This window comes from Monodelphis domestica, chromosome 1, assembly GCF_027887165.1.
Source record: "Monodelphis domestica isolate mMonDom1 chromosome 1, mMonDom1.pri, whole genome shotgun sequence".
In the NCBI taxonomy this organism is placed as follows: domain Eukaryota; kingdom Metazoa; phylum Chordata; class Mammalia; order Didelphimorphia; family Didelphidae; genus Monodelphis; species Monodelphis domestica.
In genome coordinates this window covers 166,022,762-166,049,423 of record NC_077227.1, presented here as the reverse complement: position 1 = coordinate 166,049,423, position 26,662 = coordinate 166,022,762, and the positions used below count along the sequence as shown (strand labels likewise).

Sequence of the window (26,662 nt, the reverse complement as noted above, 5' to 3'; positions counted from 1 at the left end):
CATATGCCCAAAAATATTTAAAGCATTTTTTTTCATGGTGTTAAAGAACTGGAAAATGAGGAGTTACTTATCAAATGGAGAATGGCTGAACAAATTACATTTTATGAATATAATGGAAAACTATTTTTAGTTAAGAAATGATGAGAAGCATTAGTGGCAATGCAGTGATCCTGAACAACTTGGAGGGATCTACGAGAAAAAACACTATCCACATTCAGAGGAAAAACCATGGAAGTAAAAACACAGAAGAAAAACAACTGCTTGAATACATGGGTTGAGGGGATATGGTTGGGGATGTAGACTCTAAATGAACATCCTAGTGCAAATACCAACAACATGGAAATAGGTTTTTATCAAAGACATTACGTAATACACAGTGAAATTGTGCTTCAGCTATGGGAAGGCTGGAAGGGGAGGGAGGGAAAGAATATTATTCTCGTAACCAAGAAATAATGTTATAAATTGACTAAATAAATTAATTTAAATTAAAAATTTTTTTAAAATAATAAATACTTTACTAATAAATTGAAAAAAAAAGAGAAATGATGAGGACAGTTTCTGAGGAACCACAGAAGACTTGTATGAGCTGATGCAGAATGAAGTGAGCAGAACCAGGTGAGCTGCTTTTAAAAAAAGTTTGTAGAATGAGATATTTTTGGATATTGCCAATGTTGGATTTGTTTGGCTTGACCATGGATGTTTGAAGAATTTTTTTTCCCAGTGGGAAACAGGTAGAAAGGAGAGAAAATAAATGCTTATTAACTGAAAAAAAAATCAACAACAATAAACCAAACAAATACACCCTGAACTATATAATCTTAAGTGTTCTCTCATATGTGTATACTCACATATGTATACAATATTCTCTAATGTATACATATGTTATCTCATATATACACATATATGTATATACTCATACACATACACATATTAGGTATCCCTTTTACATTGTGGGGATTAGGAATGTGGGGTTAGGGACCTTTGTAATCTGGAAAATCTACATAATTTTTGCCCCTCCTTTATTACCAGAGAAATCTGAATTATTTCTTTTATGGGGTGTTTGCAGAACCTTGTTGTAAAATTTGGGAAATTATGACTATGGTATTAAAAGATAAAAATTATACAATACTATACATATATTTCATGCATTTCTGAGTTTCTAAACCTTTTCTACGACATCTGCTGGTCTTTTGTCATCTGTGGCTTCCACAAAATACTCCCCAAATTCCCATTTAATTTCTTATGCCAACTGGCAATATTGAAATTGCAATGGGGAAATTTGTGATATGGAAGGGATACCTACACACAAACACAGTGCATGTTAAAACTGAACTCTGAATATGTTGAATTATAGAATGGAACATGAGTAAATATATAGTTCCTGAGGTATGGATAGGTATAGATAATGTTAGGATTCCAAAGACAAATAAGTGGTCCCTTACCTTCTGACTTAGAATCAATATAGTAAATTGGTGTATTGACTTGCCAAGGGTCACATAGCTAGGAAATATGAGGCTAGATTTGAAACCAGAACCTAACTCCAGATATGGTGCTTTATCCATTATGCTACCTACTAACTGCCCCAAATGTTTCCTTCCTTCCTTTTTAATTAAAAAAAAAATAGTTTAAATTTTGAGGCAAAGAGGGTTGTGACTTGCCCAGGTCATAAAGCTACTAAGTGAGGCTAAATTTGAACTTAGGTTTTTCTGAATCCAGGTTCAGCATTTGATCTACTGCACCACCTAACTGCCCCCAAACCACTCTCAAGTTCCATGTGCAACTTCTTCAAGTGATCAGGAATAGGAAGATTTCCAGATGGACACCAATAGGCATAAACTAGCCTAACTGAACAAAGAGAACATATCAATTGATGATATTGGGGAAGAAGTCAAAGAAAATAGGAGTGGGAATGTCAATGCTACTGCTTTTCACTTTTTTCTTGGATATTAAAAAAATATGTATTTGTTGACCCATAATCACCCGTGCTTTGTATCTAGGACATCATGCAGTTACACGCTGCAATCTGAGGCTCAACAATGTAAAGGGGATCTATTCAGAAAGCTCATGATGGCCTAAGCTAAAACTTCTTGTACCTTGAGACCAGCAGAGTTTTCCTGCATTGGCTTCATTTGAGTTCAGACTGACTTACCTATTTAAGGAAATGAGACCTTTTTTTTTTTCCTATAAGAGCTTATATAAAGAAATTATATTCAAATTTCATTGCACTTTGTATCCTGTTAGATCCTCTAACATGTGGTCCAAAGTTCATGGGAAATTGGCAAGAAATTTCTTTTCTTTTTTTTTTTAAACCCTTACCTTCCATTTTAGAATCAATACTATATATTGGCCCTAATGCAGAAGAATGGTAAGGGCTAAGCAATGGGGGTTAAGTGACTTGCCCAGGGTCACTCAGATTTTAATCTAGGACCTCGTGAAGATGCTCTCTCAATCCACTGAGCCACCTAGCGTTCCCCTAGAAAAGGAAATTTCTCAAGTGGGAACTGTAAGAAGGAAAGGTGTTAAGGAAGGAATAATATCCCAAGACAATTAAAAAAGTGACTCACTTTCATCACTATGGATTTTTTAGAAAAATATTTCTTAGCTTCAAATGGTATAGATTATTTCACTCTGAAATTTATCTTCAATTTAGATCTCTACAAACTAGCCCATTCAGAGCAATTTTCTATTTTTCCTCCCTGAGCTTTTCTTCACCAAAAGGGGAATGAACCAGAGTATTTAGGAAGCAAAATGATCAGACTTGTTTCAATTTTCTAAACTTTTTCATTCATACAATGGTTACCAGGAAGTAAACATGGTGCAATGGCAACAATAGTGGATTTGGAGGCAGAGAGAACATAGGTCTGAATCCTGAATCTTCCACTTTCCTCCCCATGATGATGGGGGAATTATTAACACTTTCTAGGTCTCAGTTACCTCACCTGTAAAATTTAGGAGTTGAACTAAATGACCATTCTCCTCTACTCTGTTATCTGATCGATCTTTCTAAGTGCAAGACAAGATGGACCATATCATCTTCCTATTCAATAAACTCCAGTATCTCCTTCTCTGTCACTTCTAGAATCAAATATTAAACTTTCTGTTCGGCGTCAAAAACCTTTCAAAACCTGACTCCCACTTTTCTTTATTCAGTCTTCTTACACCTTACTCATCCCCACAAATTCTGCAATTCAGTGATAATCATCTCCTTGCTGTTCCTCAAACAACATATTTCATCACCTGACTCCATCCAGGCATTTTGAATTCTGTCCCTCCTTGCTTCCTGATTTTCTTCTGAGTTCCAGATAGAATCTCTTCTTCTATAAGCTTTTCCTGATCCTTCTTAATGTTAAAGTTTCCCTCTATTACAATTTATCTTGTATCTCGTTTGTACCTATTTTCATGATATCTCCCCTCATTAGACTATAAACTCCTCCTGGCAGTGACTATATTCTACCTTTTTTTTTTGTGACTGGCACATAGTTTAAGTACTTAATAGATGCTTGCTGGCTTACTTCTTTTCAGTTTTGAATCTATGATTCCAAGTATGTCTAAGGAATATAGAGGCTTTTACATAGAGCAGTATCTTGATTTTAAAATTCCCTGGGAATTGGGGAAGTCAGATTGCTATAAATAAACACACGTACATGTATATATCTTCATAAATCATGCCAAATAGAGCTTCCTGCCTTTGCTTGCTGCATGATAATTATATCTCAAGGCATGCTTTTTTATGTCTCCACCTAAATGAAAGCAAATAGTACTCACCCTAGGGAAAAATCATGAAAATGAGTAAGTTTTGTCTTCCTCTATCTCCTTTCTGCATTCTTTCTTGACTCTAAAACCTCTCTTAACCTCTCCCATCAAAACAGACAAGAATCTAATATGTCATTTATACTCAAATGGCAGGCAAACTCAGTCAGGCTGGATGAAATATTACCCCAACCAACATTTGCTGTCAATCTTTTATCTCAATTCTCAAATAAAAGGCTTCCTCTCACCTCAAACGAGCAGTCAAAAGAATTTTAGCAAACAAGAGAAAAAAGCTGGGGTACCCTGAAATAAGACCTACTCAGGCTACTCTGAAGACAAAATTGACTTTGTTATTTTAGGATAGATGGTGGAGGGTCACAAAATATGGTTATGGGTTTCCCCCACTCTTGACTACCCAATATTTCCTTACTTTCTTGGAGAAAGCCACTTCTCTAATGCAACTTAAAAGATTGATCTGCCTGACCAAAGGGCCTTTTATTTCAAGAAACTGGACTATACATTACCCTTACAAAAGTTAGTAAATGGACCTATTTCTCTTCCCTGCCCAAACCATGTTAGTCATATCTCTAACCTCTTAAATTAAATCTAAACCTTGCTCTTCCAGCCTTCAGACTAAAGGCTCCCAGATACATATTGACTCCTGCCTGGTTGATATTATCCACTTAGCATTTCATTATTTTGTACTGGAACCCAACCTTATCACACTTCCTGGAATGTACTTCCAGGTTTCCAATAGCATTCTAATTCTGGTAAGGGAGGATTACAGAGATATTATTGCCTAAAGTGGGAGTAATCAATCATCCCAGGAGTCATCATTCAGGTCATCCAACTACACAACACTTTTGCTAGAGATTATCTTCCTCTTTTGTTTTTAATGTGGATTGGGAACCTACTTCTTAAACATTTAAAAATGCATAGTATTTAATATGGCTGAAAAAAACGTCTAAAAAAAACACTCTAAATTCTCTCCTTAATCCTGAGTTAAGGCCAGGCAGAGGAAGCTTCCCCTCCCACAACCCCCTCCCCCCCACTATTTCTAAATAAGAATCTTTCCATATAGGAAAGGGAAAATAAAATTTAAGAAATATTTAAGGGTGCAGGTAGATGACTCAGTGAATTGAGAGCTAGGCTCAGAGACAGGAAGTCCTGGATTCAAATCTGGCCTCAGATACTTCCCAGCTGTGTGACCCTGGGCAAGTCACTTGACCCCCATTTCCTAGCCCTTACCACTCTTCTGCTTTGGAACCAATACACAGTATTGATTCTAAGACAGAAGGTAAGGATTTAAGAAAAAAAGAAAAAGAAATATTTCATTGTTCAGATAATTAAAAAATAAACCAACTAATGTGGTCTACAATTGTCCAGACTGACGTTTATACCACCCATATTCACTGAATTAAAGATGTTCAAGGACTTGCCCATACAGCTTTTGTTTTTGAATCAGGATTCAAAGAGGAGGAAGCCCAGGACAGCCATCTCATCAATTTCCATTCCCCACCTCAAAACTTCATTGTGTGGATTTGGTACTCTTTTCATTGTATTATGTTGCTCTGAATTGAGAGTAAATGCTCTTCCCACTGTGCAACACTGGTGGAATTTGAACCAAGGTTCCAGGGCTCAAATCACTCTTTCCACTGTGTAAAACTTGTTTTATTAATTTAAACTCAAATCAAACCAAACAAACAAGCAAAAATATTCATTACATAAAGCAAGGCACACTTGCAAGTGTAACAGCCTCCACTATCCACATTTCATTTGAATATATTGAGGTAAAGAAATCTGTTGCGAATTTTCAATATTTTGGACAGGAAACCATTACTTTATAAGCTACTTTTAAGTAAATGTTCAAGAAAGTATTTTTTTAGCAAGTATTTTGACTTATGGGAACCTCATGCCACCACTCTGAGGCAGTCAGCTATATATAGAGGGACTGACTGGACCTATGATTTCATTGGCATAGGGAACTCTTAATTGGATAAAACTACTATGAAATCAATTTAGCATCTTCTCTGCAATTCATTAAAACAAAACAAAAAGCCTTACCTTCCATCTTTGTATTGGTTTCAAGGCAGAAGAGTGGTAAGGGCTAGGCAATAGGGGTTAAGTGACTTGTCCAGGGTCACACAGCTTGGAAGTATCTGAGGTCATATTTGAACCCAGAACCTTCTGTCTCCAGGCCTGCTTCTCAGTCCACTGAGTCTATGTAGCTGCCCCAACTGTAACTCATTCTTACAGGGTTGTCTAGAACATGGAAAGGTAAAATGATTTACCTAGGGTCACAGTTACAGATGTGTCAGAGCAGGACTCAATGAAGGTCTGCCTTGTTCCAAGATCTGCTCTCCAACTACTATTCCTCTGTGATCTAATGGTATCATAGGAAAAAGGTTTGGCCTTGGAGTCAGACCTAAAATTCCAAGTCCTGGTGCTGTGTGACTCTGGGCAAATCACTTAATCTCTATGAACTGAAAATTTTCTCATTCATAAAATGGGCTATAGGGGGCAGCTGGGTAGCTCAGTGGATTGAGAGCCAGGCCTAGAGACAGGAGGTCCTGGGTTCAAATATGACCTCAGACACTTCCCAGCTGTGTGACCCTGGGCAAGTCACTTGACCCCCATTGCCTAGCCCTTACCACTCTTCTGCCTTGGAGCCAATGCATAGTATTGATTCCAAGATGGAAAGTAAGAGTTAAAAAAAATGAATGAATGAATAAAATGGGCTATCATGAAGAAAGTACTTATGAACACGAGTTATATTACTTTTTGCTAAACTTGAGATTGAGAGCTGGACTTAGAGACAGGAAAACTCAAGTTTAAATCTGCCCTCAGATAGCTGTGTAATGCTGGGCAATCACTTAACCCTGCTTGCCTCACTTTCCTCATCTGTAAAATAAACTGGAAAAGGAAATGGCAAAGCACTCTAAAATCTTTGCTAAGAGAACCCCAAAAGGGACCAGGAAGAGTCAGACATGATGAACTGAACAACAACAAAACTTTATATCTTCCCCAAGAGGTGCTCTGTACACAGGGCTCTCTACACAATGAAATCTTTGTTAAATGAATCACTCGTTGAAAAAGGTCTTGTCAAAATGCAAATATGAAATAGCTACATTCATGATAATGAAATTAGTTTTCAAAAAAGACGGACACACATGCACACACAACCAAGACATCCTCTATGAGCTTGAAATTCTGGTTTTCTTGCAGTTAGAAAGATGGTTTAACTAGTTCCCACTAGGGAAACCAGTTTTTTTATTCCATTAACCCTTGAGTCTCTATACAAAGTGAACTATTAGCTTTAGTCAGTCATTGAATCTAATGGTTTTTAATGGTTTTCTAAAGGATCCTCTACATTTAGATAAGGTCTATGGAACTCTGCCAGTATCACAAATATTCCTTCAGAGTCAAGGTTCCCTTGCTGATTAGAAGATTTGTAGGCAATAGTCGGATGTTCTTGTATCAGCAAAAGAAAGGATTTTCTTTCCCCACCACATCGGGAAGATTTGGACCAAAAGAAATGGGCTTGAACCATAGCTCTGTATAGCAAGCGTGAATACATATCAATACCAGCTGACCCCAGGGTGAAGGAGGCTCATTCTCCTAGGAGCTAGAGTGTATATATAAAAACAGTTTAAATAAAGTCCATACTATGATGGTAGCCTTAAGGTGGGGGTGTGTTCCACCACTGAAAAGTATCAGTAAAAATAGGCTGGTGAGCTGTTAAAGCATTGGAGGGTCAGAGGCTTGGGTTTTAATCTCAGCTCTGCCTAGATTAACTGTGTGGCTTTAAGCAAAATCACTTCAATCTTAGAACTTGGTTTTTTAACCTGTTAAACTAGGAAACTAGAGGCTTAACGATTTCCAAGGTAATTTAGGAAAAGTGGTTGGGGAAGAAGTACCAAGTCTCCTTTCCTCTGATGATGCTTGTCTCATGCATGAACTGAGATTAACTTATTATCATCCTGTCCTACTAAGAGGAAAAGTAAACTAAAAAGGAAGAACATCTGTTGCCATCTGGTGGGACTTAATACGGTCTTTAAAGAATCCTTTTTCTCCACACAGAATCTAGGGTTGAAAGGGACCATAGACATATTCTAGACCATCATGTTTTTGTTTTGTGCTTTTGCATATATTGGAAATTGAGTCCCAGAATGGTAGGCGGTATAGTAGACCTGGGCTTGAATCCTTCCTCAAACATTAGCTGTGGTCCTAGATAAGCCACTTAACTTCTTCCAGTCCTAATCTGCCTCTCTGTAAAATGGGAATGATAATAGCACCTAATATGGTTGTTGTGAGGATAAAATGAGACAATATACATAAAAGTGCTATCCAAACTTTAAAGTTTTATACACACATATACTTACTAGTTATCATTATTCATTGATTTTCCCATGTAATAAGGAGCAAAGCCAGAATTTTCATTCATTCATTCATTCATTCAATAAATATTTATTAAGTGCCTACTATGCTCCAGGTACAAAAAGAAGGAAATGACAATCCCTGCCCTCAAGAAACTTACAATTGGATGGAGAGAAAACAAATAAACAATGTATGGAAAAAAAGTTTTTTAAAATCCATTCTCATATGGAAATAGTATTACAGGAAAATATCAGTAATTACTTAGAAGAAGACTATTCATTGTTGGGGGTAGAGAAAATCTTAAATGTTAAAATATCAAAAAATGATTGTCAAAAATTATTTCTACATATAATTGAAAAAATAAAAACTAATAAAATCTTTTACTCCAAACAGAGGATTTTATAATGAGCCTTGAGGTGATAAGGAGCCAAGTGAGTGGACTGAATAGGGGGATGATGTGATCAGACCTGTAGAAGATCAGTTTGAAGTCAAGTAGAAGAGGGACTAGAGTGGGGAGAATCTTGAGGCAGGAAGACCAATCAGCAGTTATTATAATAGTCAATGCAGGCCTGCACCAGGGTGGTGGAAATCAGAGGAGAAAAGGGGTCATATAGAAGAGATGTTACAAAGATAAAACTAACATGTCGTCGTGGCTACACATTGGATATGGGGGTGAAAGACAGCAAATGATGAATAGAGAATGAAATAGATGGTGAATCCAGATGACTGGTAGTGCTCTCAACAGTTAGTTAAGTGAGAATTGAACACCAGTTTGCACCCTTTTTCTTGATACCCTAAGATCATTCTTGGGGTTGTAAAAGGAAAATTTTAAACTGAATTTGAAAACCCTTTCTCTAGTGAATTGGCTTTCCTTTCAGCCCCCATCTCTTGATTGGATTAAGAACAGGGGGCAAGAAACTTATCTGGATAAGGGCAGCACATGGGCACTCTGGGAGGACACCAGAAGCCTTGTGGCTCCCAGACACCCAAAAGACACTTGCCTCTTCTCCCAGGTGATTCCTGGTGTCTGGAAGACAAGCCAATCAGAAAGATCCAGAAAAGTGGCATTAGGGAGGCTATAATATAAGTTTCAGGTCTGGGGAAAGGAAAGCCTTTTTGGCCCATTAAGAATGGTGAGATGAGCTAGTTAAGTTCAGGTAAACCCTAACTAGGTGAAGAGGAAGGTTAACTTCTGGCCAAAGTGGCCTCTTCATTCTCTGGCCTCCCCTTTTATTTTGTTTAATAAATGATTATAAATTAAGATACAGACTACAGAGAATTTTAATCCTAACAGTCATAGAGAAGCTCTTTGTTGACAAATGCTCCAAAGCAGGTCACTGCTTGAATTATTTTGAGCTCAACTGCAATGGTACCTCCCAGAGTGAAAAAAGCATACTACCAATGACTGAGGAAGACACCAATCTGAATCAACTGTCACCTGCTCCCAAGGGTGAATACAATGAGTAATTCTATTTAGCTTATCCATTTCCTTTCCTACCCAATTTATCCTTCCATCAATCCACAATCTCTAAAGAAGCAGTAAATTGGTAGTGTCCCCAACCAAAGGCAGAAGCACTACTGAGTGTCACCAGTTGTTTGGTTGGATTTTGTTTTTGTTTTTTGACTAATAGAAGCCAAATTTCTTCTCATTTCACTAGGCTGGATAATCAAAAGCTGCTTTTAACAGTAGATTTTGAGTGCAGCTTTATTTACATAATTCCTCACTCCACTACATTTATCCAAAAGATAAGGGTCTCAGGATACTTTTAAACATTAGATTAACTACAGAAAATCTGAGAAACCTCCTCTTCTAGATATAGTTTACTCAAATAACTAGTCTATCACTAGGGGGTATAATAATGATTCAAGAAATAATAAGTAATAATAATAAGCAATAACTCTAGTAGTAATAATAACTCAAGCTAACATTTATACAACCCTCTGCTTTCCCAGAACAGAAGAAAGGGTCCTAGATTTGAAGTCAGAGGACCTAGAGTTGAATTCTAGTTCTTCCCCCTACTACCCATGTGACAATGAACAAGTCACATTTCATTCTCTGGGTGAATACTTCGTCTGCAAAGTGAGGGGGTCAGACTAGATGGCCTCTTGAAGGGTCCTTAAAGTTCCAAAGTATGATCCTAGGAGACAGACATTGCAGATATAATTATTATTTTTTGTTGTTGTTGATTTTTGTTTTTTAAGAGGACCATGACATCATGAGGTGATGTCTTGACTCATGCATGAACTGGACTTAAGTGAGGCAGAGTTGCATAAAGTCAACAGCTTCACTTTCTCTTCAAGGCATCAAAGACCAGTGGCAAGACAAAATTTAGGGCAGCTGGCAATGACCCAGGATGCAGTAGATGACTTTGGCAACTTTAGTGTTTTCTGCAAGGCTGTTGGAACAAATGGTTCTCATCAGCCTATTTCCCAAACAAATTATTGTCCCCATTTTAAATATATTTTTTATAGGCAATGGGGGTTAAGTGACTTGCCCAGGGTCACACAGTTGGGAAGTGTCTGAGGTTAGAAAAAGATTTTCTTACTAAGGAAATGAAAATTCTTCACCTTTCAAATGACATATGCAAGAGTGGAGAAAAATCATGTATTCACATAATTTGACAATCATATGTCAATGACAATGATAATCCATTGTTTGTTCAATTGAATGACTCTAATTTTCCATCTTAGAATCAATTCCTCCTCTTCCCCTAAGTGGTTTTAATAGGCAAGCAGCCAGGGACAATTAGGTAGCTCAGTGGATAGAAAGCCAGACATAGAGACAACAGGTTCTAGATTCAAATTAAGCATCAGATATTTCCTATTTGTGTGATCCTGGGCAAGTCACTTAACCCCCATTGCCTAGCCCTTACCACTCTTCTGCCTAGGAACCAATACTTAGTATGGATTCTAAGACAAAAGATAAGGGTATTAAAAAAATGAGAGAAGGGGGTAGCTGGGTGGCTCAGTGGATTGAGAACCAGGCCTAGAGACAGGAGGTTCAAATCTGGCCTCAGACACTTCCTAGCTGTGTGACCCTGGGCAAGTCACTTGACCCCCATTGCCCAGCCCTTACCACTCTTCTGCCTTGGAACCAATATACAGTATTGACTCCAAGACAGGGTTTATTAAAAAAATAAAATTAAAAAAAAAATGAGAGAAGCCAGCGAGTTAACATTTATTAAGCACCAGCCTATTCTGCTACATTGTGCTAAGAGATGGGGAGTACAATGAAAGTAAGATGGTCCCTGCCCTTGAAGAGCTCATAGATGACATGCAAACAACCATGCAAAACAAAGTACAGACAATAGGTTATATTACTATTCCATAATCCTACTAGTAATAGATAGAACTTAAGGTAGAAGAAAGAGTATCTGAGATGACAGGTGAATGCTCCTTTGGAATCTTAAATTCTTTAATTCAGAGTACTTTGTAAACCCTCAGAGCTCTCACTAAGGTCTTTCTAGTTTCTAAAGCAGACAACTCTCCCTCTAGCCTTTCATTCACAACTTCCTTTTCCAGCCTCTCCTCTCTTTCTGAATGTCCCAAGTTGGAGAATGGATTTTAAAGGTGAAGGGTTCAAAGGTGGAATGGTCCATAGAGGGGCGAGTTCTAGAAAGTCTGAAGGAATCTTAGACAACATTAATAGTCCCATATACGGATTTTACATCCTCAAATCTGACTTAAGGCCTTTGCTCATGATGTATCCTGGTTATTAATAAGTATCATGACAAAGAATGAAAGTTTTGCAGGCTACAAAAGCAGCCTTGGAATGAACTCTTTACCCCTGCACACACCACTCACTTAAACATAGCTTTTGTAGGATAGTTGACGTGCACTTATGGATGTAGGTTTGCGGTAGAATGTGGCTCTCTCCTACCTGACTAATCAATTATAGCTTCAAAGCCCTCTAAAGCATGGTAAAGGTAAGATTAGCCCTGGGAGGCTAGAGCCATGCATGTTGAAGGAGGCTCTGGTTTTATAGGATTCTGCTACTTATATTTAAGAGTAGCAGTCCATCTCTCCTAGCAGCAAAGCAGTGATCCAGGACAATTCTGAGGGACTTATAAGAAAGAACACTGTCCACATCCAGAGAAAGAACTGTGGGAGCAGAAACACCGAAGAAAAACAACTGCTTGATCACATGGGTTGAGGGGATATGATTGGGGATTTAGACTCTAAACGATCACTCTAGTGCAAATATTAATAATATAGAAATAGGTCTTGATCAATGATACACATAAAACCCAGTGGAATTGTGTGTCAGCTATTGTGGGGGAAGAGGAGAACATGAATCATGTAACCATGAAAAAATATTCTTAGTTAATTAAATTTTCCAGAATTAAAAAAACAAACAAACATTTTGAATGTTATAGAACACAAATTCCCAGAAAAAAAGAGTAGCAGTCCATGGACTCCTAGATTTCTGAGGGTCTCAGGACCCAAATAGGAAAAAAAATCACACCCTCATTTTCACTAACCTCTAACTGAAATATAATACTTCTTATAATTATGAATGTAGGTAAATAAAACAAAACATAAAAGGGGGGCAGTGGGTAGAATGTGGAAACCAGAGTTAAGAAGATCTGAGTTCAAATCAGACCCTTACTGGGCAAGACACTTATATGACTCAATTTCATCATCTGGAGAAGGAAAGAGCAAATCACTCCATTATCTTTGCCAAGAAAACTCCAAATGGAATCACAAAGAGTCAGATACAACCAAAATAATGCAACTGTAACAAAATATCATTCTGATAGGGGTCCACAGGCTGTACAAGACTATAGAACAGGTCTATGTCTCTCCCCCTTCCCCCCCCCCAACTCTTTTCCCAAGGTTAAGAGTCTTTAATTTAGCATTGAGCCAGTGATGACAACAGTGGACAGGCTTATTTTTGCTTTATTTGTGAGACAATGTGAAAGGGTACCCATTTCCACATGACAAATTCTTCAAATCCCTCCAACGCTTCTCTTCACTATCTTAAACACCTCCCCAAATTCCTCAAGAATTCTTCCTCTGACAAGGTTTCCAGCCCTTTACTATGACACTCATTAGCTGAGGTTGCACTCACTATAGTTTGTCATCTTCCTTCCTCGGGTATGAAACCTACATTATGCCTAAATGCATGCCCACAGAACATAATCTATACATAATGCAGAGTTGGCAAATTGCTACTATTTTTTTTTCTTGAGTCATAGCAGATTTTTAAAAACTATGCCACTTAAATTTTATTTTTCATAGATTGACTTCTTTTCCTTTGGGCAAAGAAATGCTGGCTTTTGTCACCAATCAGAAAGATGTTAGCAAGAGACTCATTTTCCAGCTACATGTGAAGTTGAGCAGTCAGTCCTAATTGTTTATTTTTCCAGCATCATATAGTCCTCTCTGGTTAGGTATGATTCATTATTATGAAAATGTATAGTGTAAAATGTGCTCTTATTTTTAACTCTAAAAAAAGTTTAAATATTGTTTTCCTTCTTGATTGTCTCAGCTTTGGTTTTAATAGCTGAGTTTATACAAGTGCAAAGCATCTATTGGGTCCATTTTCCCACAACTTATGAAGAATGTGGGTGCTAGTAGGAAGCCAAATACTTTTGAATTTCCTGACACTCCTGAAGGGAGGTAGAAAGGATGGGAAATTTTGGTCCACCATACATATTCAGGAAAAGTCCAATTTTGTCTCAGGTACACTAAAATTACGAAAACCAAATCAACATAAGGGTTTTTGCCAAATAGATGTGAATCCTGGCAATAAGTAGTTATTAATAGAAACTAGGGTATTATTATTGTTTTGTAGTTTTTCAGTCCTGTCTGACTCTTTATGATTCCTTTTGGAATTTTCTTGACAGATATACTGGAGTGGTTTGCCATTTCCTTCTTCAGCTCATTTTACAGATGAAGAAAATGGGACAAATAGGGTTAAATGATTTACCCAGGGTCACACAGCTAATAAGTTTCTGAGGCCAAATCTGAATTCAGGTCTTCCTGATTCCAGACTTAGTACTCTATCCCCTGTGCCACCGAGCTTCCCCCAATCTAGGGTCTTAACTTTGAATATGTGGGTCAGTGAGGACAAATGTACCCAGTTATCACCCCCCCCCCTTGGGGGTCACTGTGGAAAATAGAACAGTAAATCTGAAGGAATAGGAATCTGAATTGCAAAGCTCTTAACATGTTAAAGGGAAGGGAATAATACTCTAATATTTGGGAATAATTAACCTTTGCTATGGCTCTTAAAATAATGGCAGGGGGAGGGGGGATATGTCCACATTTCATGGGAAATGATTCTTGAATATCCTTTTTAAACCATTCATAACTTCAAAATAGTTTAACAAATGGTTCCATGTCTAAATCCACAATGTCCTTTGATAAGAGCCTACTTCTACCTGCTGGGAAACAGGAAACAACCAAACCTTATTTATTGGCTTGAACATTACTCCTCAGAGGCAGAGCTGTATTGTCCAAAATATCCCATTACCAAATTCCACGTTAACTTGAATTACTGGCAGCATAAGTGCTGACCAAAATAAATCAGAATATCCAAGAAGATTTTATTGGTCATTCTAATTTGTTCAGTTTTCTGTCTAATGTAGATGGACTCAACTGTGTATAATAATTTTTTGCTCTTTTACCTTTATTGTATCATCAATAACTATCTTATATTATCTTTAAAAATTTGCCCAGTTGGAGAGAGTAGAAGGGACAGATAAAATCTGAAAACTTGTTACTTAAAAAATAATAAAATTATATCAAAAAGTAAATACTAATATAAACCCGTCTGCCTGGGAACATTTACACCTTAAATAACCGTTACATAAACCATTTGAAATGTTGATATTAATAAAAAAAATATACCTTTGCAAAAGTCAAAAAGCCAAGAGCTAAGTTTTTTGTGTTTTTTTTAATAAGAAAAAAAGGATATTTATAGCCTATAAACTGAAACCTACCATATATTATATGAGACCCCTTGGATCAAGAATTTCTTAAGTTTGAAAATAATGTAGTCATGCTGCTCCTTGAATCACATTCTCAGAATATATATGCTTGACATGTTAACTGAAACATGATCATCTTGCTCAACTCTTATGGACTCTACCTCCAAGCCATACAAAGGGAAATGAACCTCTCCCCTAGCCCTCTTCAAGTCTCTGCTCAAATCAGATTTATGTTTACTTAATTGAGGCTGGAAGTCTTAACAATCCTTGGCTCCAACATATTTGTCTGCTTAGGAACAATGTCACAGAGTGTGAAGGCCCATCAGGATCACTGTACACCGAGGACTTGATACTGAGTACAAAGAACCCTGACTATGCATTCTGGGTAATACTCCTAGCAATAATCTCAGAACATGTAATGCCAGAGTAAGCATATCTTTTGCAGGGGCAATACAGAATGGAGGGAGGATTTTTTCCAACACCTAAACCTAGAGAAGGCATCATTCCCATTAAATCCTCTTATAACAGTAAATATTTACAGCACACTTCACAACAAACCTGAGAGGGGTATTATTAATGGGATAGTTTAAGTGACTTGCTTAGGGTCACACAGCTAGTAAAGTGTCTGAACCTGTATTTGAACTTGGGTTTTCCTGACTCCCAAGTCCAGCACTCTATCCACTCTATGCCACCTCTTGTATTTACTAATTGGAGAATTAGTTTATTGAAGCCCTTCACTATGCCAGATTCTCTGGTCCATTCTTCAATGTCCAGGAAGGTCTCCTCTTACTGTAACGGACAGAGTTATTTACCCACCTTGGACTAAGATTTCATACTAGCTTGGTACAGCAGAAACAGCAATGAGTTATGGTAGGAGATATGACTTATTGTTCTGATCCATCACTAAAATAATTGCTATATGATCATGGGCAAGTCACAGTCAATCTCAACATCAAGTTTTAGATCCTTAAGTAATGTTGGACTCGATGACCTCTAAGAGTCCCATCTTACTCTAAAATGGGATGGTTTTATATTTAATTTGGAGATATGCATGACCACAAAGCAATGTGAATAGATTTTTAAACAAAATGCCTGTATATAAAGTAAATCTAAATAGGTGCTGTCTCTTCCTCTGTGGTCCTGTACATTCAATATAACACTACTTCCATTGCTCAAAACGTTTTGGGGGGGAACCTCTTCTTCCAGAGGGGCCTTCAAAGACTACCACACATTCTTTTGAGTTTTCTCTAAGATCACAATTTTTCAGGCTCTGCAGTTTAATTTAATTTTTTCAAGTACTCAAAATTATTTAATGCTAAGCCTAAGAATGAGGTGGATGACCAAACTATAGAATAAATAATTCTATATTGCTGTTCTTACAAAATAATGAAACTACTTTTTTTCTGTAGTTCTGAAGGCAAATGAGCAATTTTCCACAGGACTTTTAAAGATGCTTGAAGCAACAGCAAAAGTACCAAAGGTCTGAAAAGGCAGCTTCCCACAGTAACTTGCACTGAAAAACAACATTCATTTCGATATATAAGTTCTGGTTTATTTGTTAAAAAAAAAATCTGTTCCATTACTTTATAATCATGCTATGCAATCTGCTTCAAACTCCTTCAACCTATCCCTCCAGAGGACAATTATCCTGGAAAAACTGGGGATACCTTTACAATAGGAGAATCAGAACCCTAGGCATTTAGATGGCAGTGAATAAAGTGACAGATTGTTGGGCCTACAGTCAAAAAGATCTGAGTTTGAATCAGACCTTGGACACATACTAGCTGTGTGGCCCTGGGCAAGTCACTTAACCTTACTTGACTTGTTTCCTCATCTATAAAATGAGCTAGAGAAGGAAATAGCAAACCATTCCAGTATCTTTGCCAAGAAAATCCCAAATGGGGCCACAAAGCTCAGACACAACTGAACAACAACATAATCCACAGGTGTCCAAATGCAAAATTCCTAAAGTCATCTTGTAGCAGAACCTCTTGCCTGCCACATTAAATGATGAAACTGAAGTTTGAAAAAATAATTTGCTTAACGTAGCACAAAATGTGCCCAGAAGCTGAGACATTTTTTAATGCTTTTGATATTTGAAAACCTCTTCTTTGTTCTGTAAATATCAAGTCTTAGTCAGCAAGATTAATAAGAAGCCAAAAAAATGAAGCCAGAATGAAAAACATGTTTAAAAAGTAAATATTGTCTTCACAAAAATGCAAGGCATAATAATAAATTAACCACATTTTTTGTAAAAAAAAAAAAAAGTAACAGGACTTCAAATTGCAAAAAGTCACACAAAGAATCTTATAATCTCCACAATGCAGTTGATAGTACCTCCCATTTATGTGGGATTTTATACTCCAATACCTTTCAAAGGTGATGAGGAGTCATTATAAATTTTCATGGAGTATAAAATTCAGAATCCAATTATGAAACACAAAGTGATTAGCAATTTCTTCAGTTCAGACTCATAAAAATTCACTCATATTATGTTTAATACAAAATACAAAGTACTGAAGTTATATGAAAGTCTCATGCAGTTCATGTTAAGCTTCTACTCTCTTTAGCTCCATATGTCATTTAAAAAACAGAACTTAAAATAATTTGATATTTTAAAGTCAGGAAGTAAGAAATAAGTTTTTTATCTTGCACTATTGGGGGGGGAATTATATACTGAGGAGAAAGTTCTAGAAGGCAGACCTAGGATGAGGGGATGGAAGGTCCAGGGAAAGAAGTTTTGGCTCAAAAAGAAAGGAGCTACCTAACAATTAGAATTGTCAGAAAATGGGATGAGCTACCTTATTAAGTAAGGTTAATTGTCAAATATGTTGCATAGATGATTCAGAAATCACTGAAGGAATTGGAATAGATGACTTCTGATAGATTCTAGTATTCTGTGAACTGTGGGGATGACTTCATTTAAAAAAATGCAAAATCAAGGACAAGAAACAGAATAAATTGAGTCCTTTGGGAAATACCCTTATTCCATCTGCAGTCTGGATGATATCAAATAGGGTACAGGCGTATTGACTTAGAAGCATATAAGCTCTATTCATATCTTCTTAGTGTGACCCTGGGCAAGTCACTTAATCCCAACTGTTTTGTCTTTATTGCTCTTCTGCGTTGGAACTTACATTCTAAGACAGAAAGGGGTTTTTAAAAATCGTATATGGGGGCAGCTAGGTAGCTCAGTGGATTGAGAGCCAGACCTAGAGACCGGAGGTCCTAGGTTCAAATCTGGCCTCAGACACTTCCCAGCTGTGTGACCCTGGGCAAGTCACTTGACCCCCATTGCCTAGCCCTTACCACTCTTCTGCCTTGGAGCCAATACACAGTATTGACTCCAAGATGGAAGGTAAGGGCTTAAAAAAAAAATCGTATATAAGGTTCAAAATGGATATAATTCCAGTCAGCTTTTTACCACATTATGGGTCACTAGGTGAATTGAATGTGAGATGGAGATGGGCAAAGGATGGGCAAAGGGAGGGTGAGAAGGAAGAGGTTGGAAGGTGGGAGGAGTCACAGGAGAGAGAGAAGTAGAATCTCCAAGTCACCTAAAAAACTAATTAAGGATTCTTAACTTCCTGGTGTAAGTATGTGGTAGAAAAAGTGCTAGACTTCAAGGAAGGAAATCTTAGTTTGAATTTTGGCTCTGAAAGTGTGTGACCATGGATAAGTCACTCAGAATGAGTGTGAGAGAAGTTACCTCATCATAAAATGGGGAAAAATATGTAAGCAATCTATCTCAAAGGGCTATTGTGAGTAAAGCACTTTGTAAACATTAAAGTGACATCTACATGACTTAATTTCCAGGAAATTTTTCTGTGGAAAAAAAAAACTTTTTGCCAAAGAAACCTTCAGTATCCTCCCTCCCTTTAAATAATACTATACTTTAAATAATACTATACTATCTGCTCAAATGAAGGCAGTGTGTTGTAGAAGAAAAAGCTCCAATTCTAAAGTCAGAGAACTTGGATTCAAATATTGCTTCTAACATTATACTTGTAACTTAGGTAAGTCATTTAACTTCTCTGGGACTCAGTTTTCTGATCCGAAAAACAGGGGAGGGGAGCTGGACTGAATAGCCCTTAAGTTCCCTTCTGGTTTACACCATTGCCTTTACTGAATGAACTCCAGTGGTTTCCTATTGCCTCCAGGAACAAATACAAAATGTTTAGTCTGGCATTCAAAGCCCTTCATAATCTAGCCCTCTCTTACCTTCCTAGTCTTCTTAAACCTTGCTTGCCAACATGTACTCCACTGGTGGCCTCTTGACTGTTTCTTGAACAAGACAGTGCATTTCTTGGCTCTAGGTATTCTCCAGTTTTCCCCTATACCTGGAATGCTCTTCTTTTTCTACTATGGACCTCTCTGGCTTCATGTTCTAACTAAAATTCTACCTCCTACAGAAAGCCTTCACCAACTCCTCTTAACTCCAGGGCTTTTCCTATTTTAATTATTCTCTTTTAATCCTATATATAGCTTGCTTTGTATATTTGTTTGAATGGTATCTCCCCACCATTAGAGTATAATCTTCTTGAGGTCAGGGGCTGTCTCTTGCTTCTTTTTGTATCCTCAGTCAGTGCTGATAAGCACAGTGCCTGGCACATAGTAGGTTTTTAACAAATGTTTACTGAATTTGCTAAATTGAATTTTAGATCTATGACTATGCATAGGAATGGTACAATGTGACATAATGGCAAGATGAAATGTAAGTCAGGAAACCTGGTTTCTAGTCCTGATTTTCTGCTACCAACAATGACTTTGGTTAAGTCATTTGCCCACTTTGAGTTCTTTGCTTTCTCAACTATAAATTGAATACATTCTATTAGATTATCTCTTAGTTATCTTCTAGATCTAGCATTCTATCAATATATTATTCGAATGTAACCTAGTAAGCAATTAAAATCACTACTGTGGGGCAACTAGGTGGCTCAGTGGATTGAGAGCCAGGCATAGGGATAGGATGTCCTAGGTTCAAATCTGAACCCACTTAACCCCAAATTTGCCTAGCCTTTATAGCTCTTCTGCCTAAGAAACCAATATTAAGTATTGGTTCCAAGGTGGAAGGTAATTTTTAAAAATCACTATTGGGCATATAACAATGAAATAGTCTAAAAGCTTTATTCTTGGCCACAAGAAAAAATTACCAAAGATAAAACAGCTCAAAATCAAAGCCATTTCCATAGTAGTGAGTAAGTTCCTTATATAGTTTCTGCCATATCCTGTTTCATCCAGAGTTTTAGATTTCTACTTTACTTTGATTTTATGGGTACCTTTTGGGTGACATTTATTTATTTTTTAAGACCTTACCTTCTGTCTTAGAATTAATAACGTGTATTGCTTCTAAGGCAGAAGAGCAGTAAGAGCTAGGTAATGCCCCGGGACACATAGCTAGGAAGTATCTGAGATCAGATCTAGGACCTCCCATCTCTGGGCCTGACTCTTAATCCACCAAGATACCTCCCTAGCTGCTGGGTGTGACAGTTATTAGTTAAAATTAGAGAATGTTACAAAACTACAGGTCAACTACAATAGCTTCTCAAACATGTAAGCCCTAGAAGAGTCTCTCTAAGAGAAGTACTTTCCCGATCCTATTTTTGAATGCATTAGAAAGTCTCATGCAAAAGTATTCTGATTCTTTCTCTTCTAACTAATGCAGAATGAGATCAGAAAGGGGACTATAAAGGCTTCTTTAAGGCTTTTTTTTTTTAAGCCTTTAAGAGTATATGTTTCTGGATGTGAACATGGAGAGCACTAATCTTTGATTTTCAGAAGCTTAACTCTCTCCTCCCCTTTACTCTAGGTAGAGATGGATCCCATTCCACTTTTCCTACTACAATATTTCTGTACTTCTGCCCATAATTAATGGGTTTCTAATCTATAATTGGCCACTACTTTCCCTTCTTTAAAAGAGACATTTTTTTTCTATAAAAACCCCTCAAAGTTTCAACTATATCCCATCCAGGAATTCTTTCCAAAATGAGTTAAAATGTTATAGGACTTTCAGTTGTCCTACTTCAAGCAACAAAATCCACAACTTTCATCACTGGCAAAGAGATAAGTTAACAAGCCTACAAAAAGGTTTTATATTTCTCTATCTAGAATTGACAGTCCTCAATATATGAATACTTGGTTTGAGTATTATCATCACAGAAGTATGTGTTAAACAGATCCTTATATCACTTCACAAAAACCTATACACATACTGGAAACTACATTCTGAGAAACTAAACTAATTTATAAAAGACTTTAGAGCAAAAATCAGGGTCTTGCCTGTAAAACAGCAGATTACATTGGATATCTTTTATATGTTCTGCATGATTTTTGGCATTATGGAACAATGGAATACTCCATTGTTATAGAAGTATGGCCGAAAGATTTGTGTGAAGATTTGGACCCAAAAGATTTAACTATTTAATTTACTGAAACTGATAACAAAGAGTAAAACAGGATTTTTGCCATTTTTGGGAACCCAATGAATGTACACCTATTTACCTAAGGTTAAGATTAAAGAAGCATAACTATCATTGATGGCAAAGGTAAAAAAAAATCTGGGATATCTGGTATTCACATTACATAAATTTCATTTGAATTCCATGACAAGGTTAAGATGAGTGACAGAAGTGTTATTTCCTTTCCTCAGCTCCCCTCCCATTTTATAGATGAGGAAACTGAAATTCAAGAGAAGTGAAATGACTTGCCCACAGTAAATGTGACAGAGCCAACATTGAACCCAGAGTCTTTAATTCTAGGACTGATATGCCCCATTATCCACCATATCACATGGTCTCTCCAAGGAAGTTTACAAAAGGCAGAGAGGATACTTAATTTAAATGGCCACTAGGTGAAGGAGATATTCATGCCTTTATAGGATTGCATAATCTTAGTTCTACATTCAAATTTACCAGGTAGATATAAGTTTCTGCCATCAAATGGTCGAAAGATAAAGAAAATTCATAAGCCAGAAAATCATTAATAGGGAATACCAAAAGCAAGTCGCTTATCCTAGTGAGTCAGAAAATGGCCATCTTCTCTATGAGTCAGGAATGAATCAGTCTGGTCAGGATTTCAGGACTGGTGGGGCTTCTTTTTGATGAGGTGTAAGACTAAGATTCTAACAATATTTCCTGAAAAATCTCACTTAAAAAATTGGCCAGCTCTGGTGTTATCCCTAGATCCTGGCTGAAGTTTTACCAATTACTGACTACATCCTAACTTTTGACCACTGAATGCTTCTTCCCTTCCTGCCCTAAATTACAGTGGGGTGCAGCTGTGCCCTGCTGAACAAAGGTGCATTTTGAGGTTTCAGCATCAGATGACATAATCCACATACAGTGCCCAAGTTGGCATGGGATCCAATGTAAACAAAATATCATATTTTTTTATTAGAACAAAGTCTCACTACCTTTAATAACAAATCCACAACTCCACATTTTATAAAAACGAGCACACCAAATTCTTTGTGGTAATAGAAAAAAAAATCTATTTTATTTTATTTTTGCAAATTAATTTAGATTATTGTTGATTTCATGATGGCCCATCTCTTATTTCAGGACAGCCAGCTGTTTCAACTTTTCTGACAGGGAACCTTGGCCTCAACAACCATATCTGATACACAGAGTCTCTTGGCTGCCCACAGACATGCCCATCTGTGTCCATGGCAAAGTGCCCACTAATAGGTAAGTCATACTCCTGCCTGCTGCTGCCATGTGCACTAAACAATGAAAGACTTAAAATTAATAGTTTATAGAATTTTAGAAATATCTTTTTTTTTTTGCTGGAATATCCTTCCTTTGCATAAGTATACTTATGAGGCCCCTCTATCCAGCAATGTATATAGGTTTTTCAGGCACTCAGAAAAGGTTAAATAGGGACATCTTCTAAAAAATTTAAAAAGCATCTAACATTTTGGATTTTCCCTCAAGATTTTGCCCCTCTGTTGAAACATTATGAGAATATTTATGTTTTGTTATAATCTCATTTCCCCAGTTTTTAGATTGAACTGTGGAAACCAATTTCAGAAATTCCCAAATACCAAAACTATCATTTCTCTTAACTCTACTTCTAACCAGGAAGCAGAAATCCCAAACATACTCTCTACTTAAATAAGCTACTATTTCCAAAGTAATTTAGGGTTAACTGAATTCTTGAATATGGATACTTGAAAGGAAAATTGATGTGCGTTTTAATGTTTTTTTTCTTTAGGGACAAATATGATGCTATTTTTCATTGCCTATTGATAATGGGCTCTGGAATGTTCCCTTCAAGACTAGAGAGATTTTCCCAAGGATAAAGATGAATCTTTTGTAAATAAGCACAACCTCCAAGTCAGTAGAGACAAGAAGCAGCAAATGTAGGCCCACAGGCTTTCTTTACATTTCCCTGCCCTTTGTTACAGTATCTACATTTTAAGCAAGTATTCTACAGTACCAAATAGATGATTTTCAACTAACTCCATTTCTACAATCATTGTAAGCACACAGTGGTAGCAAACAACACACAGGAGTCCAGCCCATCTAACCTGTCCAAACTTATTTCCGATAAAAAAATACCCAATATGAAGGCATTAGTACAACTTCTCTAGTCTTCCGATCTTTTAGCAGTAGTATTTCCAGTCTTATTTTTACACTCTCCTCCCATAAATATTTCACGTGGTGGTGGTGGGGGTACGGTTCAAGGAGGGGAAAAGATCCAAGAAAAGTCCAAGACACTGTTGTGTCTTTAGGGGTAGGGAGTGAAGAATTGGACACTTTCACAGATATGTAAAAGGACAGACAGAATGCAAAACTTGAGCAAGAGGGAAGAACCTTCAAAACTTTCGCGGTTATATATACACACAGAAGTACTGTTACCTTGCAGTTGTGGGGAGCCGGGCGGCAGTTTAGGAAATACTAACAGCTATTTTTGTATTTCTGATTATAGAATTTGCCAGCTCAGTTTTCTTAAACCCACAGGATTTTTGACTCTGCCAGTCTGTCACTTTCGCTTGGTGCGTCCAGCCCAGCCCATAAGCTGATCTCCAGGTACTCTTTACCTGGACTCTCCCTCCTCCTCCTCCCTTTGTGACCGTGGCTACAGCGGCGGCGGTGGCGCTGTCTCCTCTCCTTCCCACTCTCTCTCTCCCACCCTCTTTCTCTCTCTTCAGGACAGGCCGACAAACAACCTCCAGACTGGTTTTCCCACACGACCTCGCAAATGCCAGCCCGGATCGGGAAGCCTGTCTTGGCCCCGGCGGAACTAAGAGAATCCGGGCTCCCTGAGAGAGAGCAGGCTCTGGGAAGAAACAGCCCCAAGCCGAGGCGGCCGGCGCAAAGCACCATGCCCAGGGCTCGGGGCCGGTGGGCTGAGGTTAGACTGCAACTTCGCCTTTGGCAGAAGTGGCCAGGTTAAGAGCGCAGCTGCACCCTGCGGATTCTCCAGGCTCTCTAAGAGGAAGAAAGGGGACTTACGCACCGAGAGAGGGGCCGTGCCCGCGGTGCCCACTGGAAAACACATGTGGTTGGTTCCCCTCCTGCTCAAGCCCCACACTTTCAGCAACTGGCAGCGACCAGATGCAGACAGTCAGCTTTTCACTCAAAAACACACCACACACACCACACCACACACAATACAAACACAAGTTTAGAGACGAAGAAATCTACTTCAGGCACTTTTTGCTTCCTCTTTTCCCGGAAACCTGTTGAAAAAAAGGTGGGAGAAAGGAGTAGGGACCCCTACTTCCTTTCTCTCAACCTTTCCCAGGAGGATAAGCGGCCGAGATGGACTTTCCGGGATCGATGAGTAAGTGGCCCAGCAAGGTGGACTTCCCTTCTGGGCAGCCTGCTCCAGCCCCCGGGTTCTCTGCCCACCCCGGCGCCGCCGACAGCTCCAAGCCCCAGCCAACTTACCATGGTGAATTAAAGTCGCGGTAGCTCCTCCACCTCAAACCGATTGGTGGGGGAGTGGAGGGTCTGGAATGTTATTTCCTTCTCAAACTTCAAAAGTTGGTTCCTTTTGGAGGAAAAAAAAAAAAGAATCCTCCCAACACCCCAAACACTCAAAGGAGCCAATGGGAACAGTGAGAGGACTCCATCCAAGCAGGATCCGCAGGGTAGGTTGGGGACGGAGGGTCTCCTTTAGCAGACCCTGTTCATCCTATGAGTAGCTCAGTAAGGACTCGGCAGTAAGCTGAAGCTTCCTCCGGCCGCCGGACTTGGAAGTGCTAGCTAGGGGCAGTCTCGGCAGTTGCAGTTCCACCGCCAGTCTTGCTCCTCCTCTTTCTTTACTCTCTCACTATGTACTCCCCAGGCTAAGCCTCTGTTGGGGCCAGGCAATCTGTCCTTAAATGGAGAATTCAGTTCGGCCCTGACGAATCAGGGTTTATTTTCATAGCGTCATTCCTCAGGGAAACTCCAGCAGCCAACAAGCATGGAGCTGCTAGGGATTCCAAAGGTTTCTGGATCCTGTAGTCCTCTGGCCCTTTCCTTTCTCCTCCCCTTCAGCTTCCAAAGAACTTTGTTGACCTAAGCTCCCAGTTAAAAGACTTGGTAGTTTTAGAAGATAAAAGTTCATCAAAATAGAAAAAAGAAAAAAAGAAAAGCTTCAAACTTCTTTCAACATGAAAGTCTGAGCTGTGCTTATCTTCCAGGTTAGAGAAGCAACCAGAACAATGAAAAAGAAGAAAAATATTTTATCAGCAAAGAAGATCAGAGTTATGGCAGAAGCCCAGAGGAAATCCTTTTTCTTTCCCAGGTCTAGGATTTTAAGGGAAATCAAAATGGTGATCCATATCCTTCTCCCCCACCCCTGCCTTCCCTTAGCTCTTAACCATTGTTGTAAATATGAAAGCCAGAAAGTACTAGAAGTGGACTTTTTAGAAAATGGGTACACTGTCTTTTGAAACAATGAGTTCATCATCTCTGTTGTTCAATAGTGTCTGACTCTTTCTGACCTCTTTTGGGGTTTTCTTGATAAAAATACTGGAATGGTTTGCCATTTCCTTCTCCAGTTCATTATATATATGAGGAAACTGAGGCAACCAGGGTTATGAGATTTCAGAAACCGGATTTGAACTTAGGAAAATGAATCTTCTCGACTCCAGGGCAACACTCTATCCACAGCGCCACCTAGTTGCCATCATCATCTTCATCATCACTAAAGGTCTTCAAGTAATGGCTACAAAGCTCTTTGTTGGGGCACTGTGGAGGGGTTTGTATTGGACTACATGACCTCAGCTACTTTCCATTTCTGATATTCCATGATTCTGTTATTCTACTGCAGACAGAGAAAGCAACATGTGCAAAGTCAGGGAGATGGGAAAGTGAAAGGAGCTAAGAGAACAGAACCCAGTTCAGAATGGCTAGTTTATAGAGTTCTGAAGGTGAAATAGCAAAATGAGCCAAGAAAGACATTTTGGAGCCAGATTATAGGGGAACCAAGTTAAAGTATTTACATTTTAATCAGTAAGCTATATGGAGCTATTGAAGGTTTGGAGATAGAATGTTTTGAGAACTGTACTTTTAAGAAAATGAATCTGGCTGTGTTTGTGCAGTATGGGTGGGGGAGAGGCAGAGACAGACAACAAAAAAAGGGGGTGACCATATTAGGAGGCTATT

At 38.2% G+C, this 26,662-nt stretch overlaps 1 protein-coding gene across 3 annotated transcripts in view; it reads right to left on the bottom strand.

Annotated features, from left to right (window-relative positions):
* Positions 1 to 25,378, bottom strand: part of MYO1E (myosin IE) — a 249,712-nt gene extending 224,334 nt beyond the window's left edge. The window contains exon 1 of one of the 3 annotated variants that reach the window (XM_056809198.1): positions 24,956 to 25,378. Coding sequence is in view for 1 of the 3 variants with exons in the window: in XM_007479659.3 (XP_007479721.2) it covers positions 24,956 to 24,958 (3 nt within the window). In the remaining 2 variants the exon portion in view is untranslated. Of the gene's footprint in view, positions 1 to 23,920; positions 24,915 to 24,955 lie in introns of those variants that run through there. The other 2 variants (XM_007479659.3, XM_056809206.1) reach the window with 2 other exon arrangements.
* Positions 25,379 to 26,662: the final 1,284 nt, after the last annotated feature.